This window comes from Aedes albopictus, chromosome 2 (genome assembly GCF_035046485.1).
Source record: "Aedes albopictus strain Foshan chromosome 2, AalbF5, whole genome shotgun sequence".
In the NCBI taxonomy this organism is placed as follows: domain Eukaryota; kingdom Metazoa; phylum Arthropoda; class Insecta; order Diptera; family Culicidae; genus Aedes; species Aedes albopictus.
The window spans coordinates 104,028,655-104,035,633 of NC_085137.1; the positions used below are offsets into that span (position 1 = coordinate 104,028,655).

Sequence of the window (6,979 nt, forward strand, 5' to 3'; positions counted from 1 at the left end):
AAACCATATTCTTCGTGGAGTGATTCTCAACACTTTACATCGCTTATCACCGTGTCGTTTGACGTCCCTCAATAAAGCTTTGAAATCTTTGCAAACACCTTGGAATCTTGGTCCACATGCAAATATCAGTCTAGCTTCTGCCAATGGATCCAACGGCAGCCTCCACGATCGCCAGCGGCGCGGTAGTGACCACTGCTGGTCAGCTCGCGTTGCGGTTCACTCTGCTGGACTATGGTATTTTCATTGTGTTGTTGGCTATTTCCGTTGTGATCGGAGTGTACTTTGGATTCTACTCGAAAATCAAGCAGAACAATGTGGAAGAGTACCTGTTGGGCGGGAAGTCGATGCCGAAATTTCCGGTGGCCGCTTCGCTGATAGCAACGTAAGTATTATCGTCGCAGCACCAAACCGAAGCACAGTGGCGGGCCTCCATACAAAAGTCGGACAAAACCTCAAATGTTAACCGAAATTGCTAAAATTCACAGGTTATGATGATTTTAGTTCCCTAAATCTATTTCTGATATAGGACTTTTCATATATTTTGGTTTTACTATATTAGGGTGGTTCAAAACATTGAAATCTGCTGATTATGGAAAGCATGTAAAAATAATCGATAATAAGCTATCACGATGTGCTTTCTGAACGTAGATTTTGATTAACCTTTTCATTTGGGGGTTCTTAAATCATGTATTGGTATTGAAATAAACTATTATTGTGTATTTGTTGCTGTTAGGGTGGACAAAAATCTACGAAACTACATAAATCATTAGAAAAAAATCGTTTATCTACGTTTCCTTCCAATGGATCAATTCAGATACACACCAATGTCGGCTGACAAAACGTGGTCTATTCTCAGGGACTACCCATAGACCACATGACATTTTACGGTGGGTACACGGAGGTGTGTCAATTCAATCGTTATGGGGTCGGATAGTCTAATATAGTGAACTGCGTAAAATTTGAACTGCTTTTTATCAATCTCGTTTCAACAACTTTAAATATGCTCTTCCGAGTTTGGGTTGTAAGGTACAACGATCTGTACTATCACTTGTCGAAGCAACCGAAACTACCCCATCTATAATGAATATCCGCAATATTGAAGAGAGTTTTTGATAAACGTTCATCAGAGATCGGTAATCATATTGATGAACAGTAGAGTTCCAGCAAATATTTTCAAAATCTTTATCACTCTGTGTGTCGTTCAGTAGAAATGTGTTTAACGAAACCGCATGAATAACATACAATAAAACTTCAAGTTTAAAAAACCAATATAAGGGGGTTCACTAAAGAGCGTAAAATGTTCGTTTCTTAAAATATTCAAAGTTTGCCTTGTTGATCGCAACGTTTACGCAGAAAAATATTTAACATAGCGTTTTACGCCGTTTAGTGAATTTCTTTTATATTTTATAGATGATTGTTGCTTTGAACTGTAGCGATGTGCGCGTAGAAAAGAAACGTGAGGTTGTCGACGAATTTGTGTCACTGTATATTGAATCTTCGATAGAAGTTCATTAAGAGATTGCTTTCAAGGTTGTTGAGCAATTCTAACGATTAAGATAAATCGAAGAAACGACCAGTTTAAGAAAATCAATGAACAATGGTTCGTAGTTATTTTTACATGTTTTTCACGGTTGTTTTTGTCTTTCTTTTATTTTGAAGGTTAATATTTAGTTGTATCTGGTGAAGCAACATGTAGGTAGTGTCTAAGTGAATAAAGGCTACTTAGTCATCACTCTATTCCTCTCCAGCTTACTGTTTTTAACTGGAGCACCCACCTTCTTGTGTTATTCGGTCAAAAAATAACATAATGTTAAAATAATAATATTTAAAAACGTTAAAGCCCGGGCAGAAAATAATTACAAAACAATTGCAAGTTTTACCATTCAAAAAGAATTACTGAATTGTAAAATTTGCCATTGGTTTGTTTGAAATAAGTGACAAAAGGGCAAAAATAATAACTGACATTGTTCTATGAAATAACTGAAGAATGTCTAATTTTAACATTACAATGGCAAACCAAGAACAAAAAAATTTAAGATTCAGAATTGCAAAATATACCATTAATGAGTTATTAAAAACAGAATAATATCAAAATTAGCTATTCGCCTGACAAAATTCAAATTTTGTCATTATGTTGTTCTTGATAAGTGCCAAACTGATGGTTCATCAAACTCGTAAGATGTCAACAATATCTCACCAATTGCAAAATTTGTTATGATAGCAAAATAAGACATTCAGTAGTTATTCTTCCAAATTTGATAAATGACAAGCGAATGACATATTTTGTTATGATATCATATTATGCTATTCACATGTTGTTTTAAGCTCTTCATGAAGAACTCATGAATTACAAAATAAGTTATGACAATAAAATTAGTTATTCTTTTGCTTTTGGTTTGCCATTCACCTCTATCCGGGAGCTGTGGCAATTACATTAACAGACAATTGCACATCAGATCCGGGATACGGCGTTGTTTTCTGATGTTTCCTAAACAAGTACTGGATCTCTGTAATACGAAGTTTTGCTCCAAAATTTCTTAAAAGTCATTATGTTTGCATATTGTAAAAACATACAAAATTTGTGATTGAATCCCAAACAATCCCTGAAATGTCATGGTTATTCATACCCAAAAACATAAAAAAATATTGTCACACTATTCCAGTCTTCCTGACTTTTACAACGAACTCATAAAGGAAGCTCATAAAATAAAGACAATAAATACTAATATTGTAGCACATAAAACTTCAACTTTGAAAAAATCTACAAGACTGAATTTTCGACCAAAGACTTGAAAATTTAAGGGTTTCTTAGTTGAAGTATCTATAATGGGAGAAAATATTAGAAAAATAAAATATTGAAGTCGATTTTTGAGGTTTTGTCCGGCTTCCGGCCACTGTGCGAAGCTGCGCAGTAGCAGCTGCGAAGTGAATTTCAATCTGTTTTTTCTGTTGCGCATCATTATGCTAATTAAGAGCTACAATATGCACTTATCCAAGATTAAGTTGCGACATCGATTTTCGCACCGCCGGTCACTTCGGATTTTAAGCAAAAGCATGTGCATAATATGTCCCTGCACAGTGCAGGGAATTGAACTCGTTACATGTTAGAATTCCATACAGCCAGGAGTAATGGAAACGCGTAATTTACGCCACCAGGTGCAGAATGAAGATTTTTACAGCACGAGTCGTACATTTATCCAACGAGGCTTGCCTAGTTGGATAATTACGACGAGTGCTGTAAAAATCAATTTCTGCTGTAAAAATGCATTTCCGCTCTGAACTCTTCGTCGAACCAATGGTTTTATAAGGAATTGAGAAAGCTGAAGGGGTGTTTCAAGGAAATTCTAGGGTTCAGGGCTTTTCAGGACGCTTAAGAGGGGTTCTCTGGGATTTTAGTGGGGTTCACTGGCAGTTAGTTGATTTTTAAAGGGCTTAGAAACCCTTAATGGGTGATTAAGCTCTCTATTTGATAGATCACAGCAACCTGAGGCTTTGTGACTATGAACCTTATTCATAACGTTCTAAGAGACAACTTTCCACGGCTGTAGATCCAAAGACCTATGCCAAAAGGAGTTCTTGAAGATTCTCAAACAGAGTTTGAACTCACTCTTAAGTGACATGAGGCTGTGTAAGTATGAAGTGAGGGGCCCAGATGCAAAGGGGTGTAAGCCACCATTTTGTCGATTTTGAGCTGAGCATATAAGAAAAATCTTCAGAGCTTTCAGGAACTTTTTTGAGATTGTTTAACGATGATTAGAAAAATAACATGGAATAATATGGAATGAAAAATCGGTGAAAATCTTTAAACATCATTTTCTATAAAGTGGGTTTTTGTCACTTACACTCCATTGCTTCTAACCCCCTCAATTGCATTTATAACTGTCCAATACATCAGTGAAGCTGGTAGATTCGATTGCCTATACATACTCACTCCACGCAGTTTTATCCGTGAACAGAATTAGACAGTCTAGTAGCTTGATAATAATAGACTACAATTACCCATCCAACCTGCATACGCCTGTGAGATTTTCATATATAGAAATGCAGCGAATCTACACCACTCACGCTCTCTGTATGCAACATGGAGTTGAGTTCAAAGATTATTTATATGATCAGGAGGCATCCGACTGGAACACGCTATGTCCAAAGGGAACGTCGCTTTGGACCTCTAGTTTCGGAATCTGTGGGGTTTAAAATATTTCATTTTTTTTGTTATTTTTGTGTTTTTTTTTCTCGTTTCCCCATTTAAATATCGAAACAAATCATTTCAAGGTCAATTTCGTCGCATGTAAAAATGTATGGAAAAAAACACAAGATGAAATATTTTAAACCACATATTTTCTGAATCTAGAGGTTCAAAAAATATGATTCTAGCGAATAAATTTTGATAGCGTGGGGAATTCATCCAATGCATAGAGGGCCCAATTAGTTTAATGATTCAACTCACAGTTTAGTAAGACTCAGCCAGTTGGTATATGCGGTCAACACTATGGATAAGTATAACAATTTTACATTTTCTTCAACAGCTCAGTATCAGGAATAACGTTCCTGGGTATACCAGCGGAGATTTACAGCTATGGAACGCAAATATGGCTGTTCTTACTATCAGCAGTTGTTGTAGGTTGATCATAACTTTCCACAAAATCCCAAAAAGTAACTAACATGACCTATCTTTCGCAGCTCGGCATAGTCATGCATTATGTGTATCTCCCAGTTTTCCATGATATGCAGTTGACATCCTGTTTTTCCTATCTGGAGCTTCGATTCGATCGGATCGTACGTCTCACGGCCAGTTTCGTGTATGCTCTGTCGACGTTGTTCTTCATCCCGGTGGTCATCTACGTGCCAGCGTTGGCATTCAGTCAGGTTTCCGGCGTGAACTTGCACCTCATTACACCGATCCTGTGCATAATCTGTATATTCTACACCACGGTGGGCGGGCTGCGAGCAGTCGTATGGGCCGACACTATCCAGTTCCTGTTGATGCTGGTGGCAATTTTTTCTATCATTGGTCTGGGCCTCAGTGACATTGGAGGAGTGTCCGAAGTATGGACCCGAGCGCAACACGGAGGTCGGTTGGATTTCTTTAAGTAAGTTCTGTTTATTTATTTTTCTTCATCACATTTTAACTAACCAATATTTTCAGCTTCAACCCAGATCCAACACTGAGAACGTCATTTTGGACTGTCACTCTAGGATTAACTACAAATTGGATCGTCATTTTCGGAATAAACCAAGCGTGCATTCAGCGATTCCTGGCCGTTCCTACACGAAAAGCTGCGAAAAATTCTCTGAATATCTACATTATCGGATTGATGATAATCAACTCTTTGGCGTGCTTCATCGGTTTGCTAGTATACGCGAAATATGAGAGTTGCGATCCTGTTTCAACGCATCAAGTTAAGAAACTAGACCAAATTGTCCCGTTCTATGTAATGGATGCCGGAGGCAGGATACCTGGATTACCGGGACTCTTCATTGCCGGTGTATTCTCAGCTGCCCTGTCCACGATGTCATCCGGACTTAACACACTAGCGGGAACGATCTACGAGGACTTCATACGACCGTGCCGTCCTCACGCTTCAGAGCAATCATCTAGCACAGCGATGAAAGTGATCGTCGTTTTGTTGGGAGTGATCGTTATCATCCTGGTCTTCGTGGTAGAAAAGTTAGGCTCCATCATTCAAATGGCCATCTCATGCACTGGAGTCATTTCGGGATCGATACTGGGAATGTTCACCATCGGAATGGTTTCAACAAAAGCAAACACGAAAGGAGTCGTTTCCGGTGTAGTGGCTTCCATCAGCAGCATGATCACACTGTGGATAACGTCATTGGGGAAGTTGAACTATCCATTCTTACCGTTTAGAAGTGATGGCTGTGATGAAGATATCTTCACGTCAACCATGAATCAAACGACCAACGTCAACCCACCAACATCCGAAGAGCAGCTCCCATTTATATTCAGAATTAGCTTCATGTACTACGCGTTGATTGGGGTATTGATTTTCACGACCGTGGCTTATCCCGTAAGCTTGTTCACTGGCGGTGGAAAGGTAGTAGACCAAAGGCTACTAACTCCGTTTGCTAGAAGCAAAAGCAAGTCGAAAATCAGCGTTGAACTGCATGTGAAAAAAGCTACGGATCAGCTGTTGAATGGCGAGACGAAAGATAAGGTCTGATAACGAAAAGGTGGTAATTAAATTGTAATAAAATGTGTTATTTAAAATGAAGTGTAGTTTGTGTTCAAATAATGAACAACTGTGACGTAGTATCAGAATATGACATTCACAGTGATTTGCAACTTTTTGTTTTGAACTTCGAAACTCGCCTTCAGCTTACGTAAATTACAAATTAGGGATGCTTGAGCTTGAGCTTGAGCTTGATTGACCGCCCGTGGATGCTACTCCAGTATCGCCAGACCAGCTACACTCACACAAGGACCAATGAGATAACTGCCGGGGACTAGCAGGCATCTTCAGTGTGTGAGCGTTGGTGATCTTCTATTTTTAGGCGACAATGGCGCCTGCCACGTCAGGTTGCAGGTCAATGTGGGGAAGGGGTAAGGAAGTGATGATTGCAATCGTTTGTATCCACATCTGGCCGAATATACCTCTGCGCCAGCACAAATTCATGCGGATGTTGGAGTGTTGGTGGGAATTGGCTGGCAGAAGGTTCACACATTGGTGTGTGGATACCAGAGGAAGGTGATAGAATTGTGTGTTTTTATTTGTGCTCATTCTGCGAATGGAGTGACGTGAGAAAAGTCGGAGTCGTATATCGAGGTGAGAAATCTCGACTCGAATGAGGTGACTCTCCATTTGATTTACACGGCGAGTCACTTCATTCGAGAGTGGATTCCTCATCTCGATATACGACTCCGACTATTCTCACGTCACTCCATTCGCAGAATGAGCACAATTATTTTGAAGATGTGCGGCACAGTTCGCTTGGTTGCATAACTTGTAGGCGTTTTCTA

General features: G+C 39.1%; 1 protein-coding gene across 1 annotated transcript; it reads left to right on the forward strand.

Annotated features, from left to right (window-relative positions):
* The first annotated feature begins 6 nt into the window (after nt 1–6).
* Nucleotides 7–6,233, forward strand: LOC109420520 (sodium-coupled monocarboxylate transporter 2). The gene is made up of 4 exons (XM_019694888.3): nt 7–382; nt 4,527–4,617; nt 4,681–5,090; nt 5,147–6,233. The coding sequence occupies exons 1-4, from the start codon at nt 144–146 to the stop codon at nt 6,180–6,182; spliced, it is 1,776 nt and encodes a 591-aa protein (XP_019550433.3). The 5' UTR covers nt 7–143; the 3' UTR covers nt 6,183–6,233.
* The last annotated feature ends 746 nt before the right edge of the window (nt 6,234–6,979 follow it).

Bases quoted from the DNA above. Each gene is read 5' to 3' on its own strand.
- LOC109420520 (XM_019694888.3), top strand. From the start codon at position 144: ATGGATCCAACGGCAGCCTCCACGATCGCCAGCGGCGCGGTAGTGACC. The intron at 383-4,526 runs GTAAGTATTATC...TTTCTTCAACAG, and splicing joins GCCGCTTCGCTGATAGCAAC to CTCAGTATCAGGAATAACGT. The intron at 4,618-4,680 runs GTAGGTTGATCA...TATCTTTCGCAG, and splicing joins TCTTACTATCAGCAGTTGTT to CTCGGCATAGTCATGCATTA.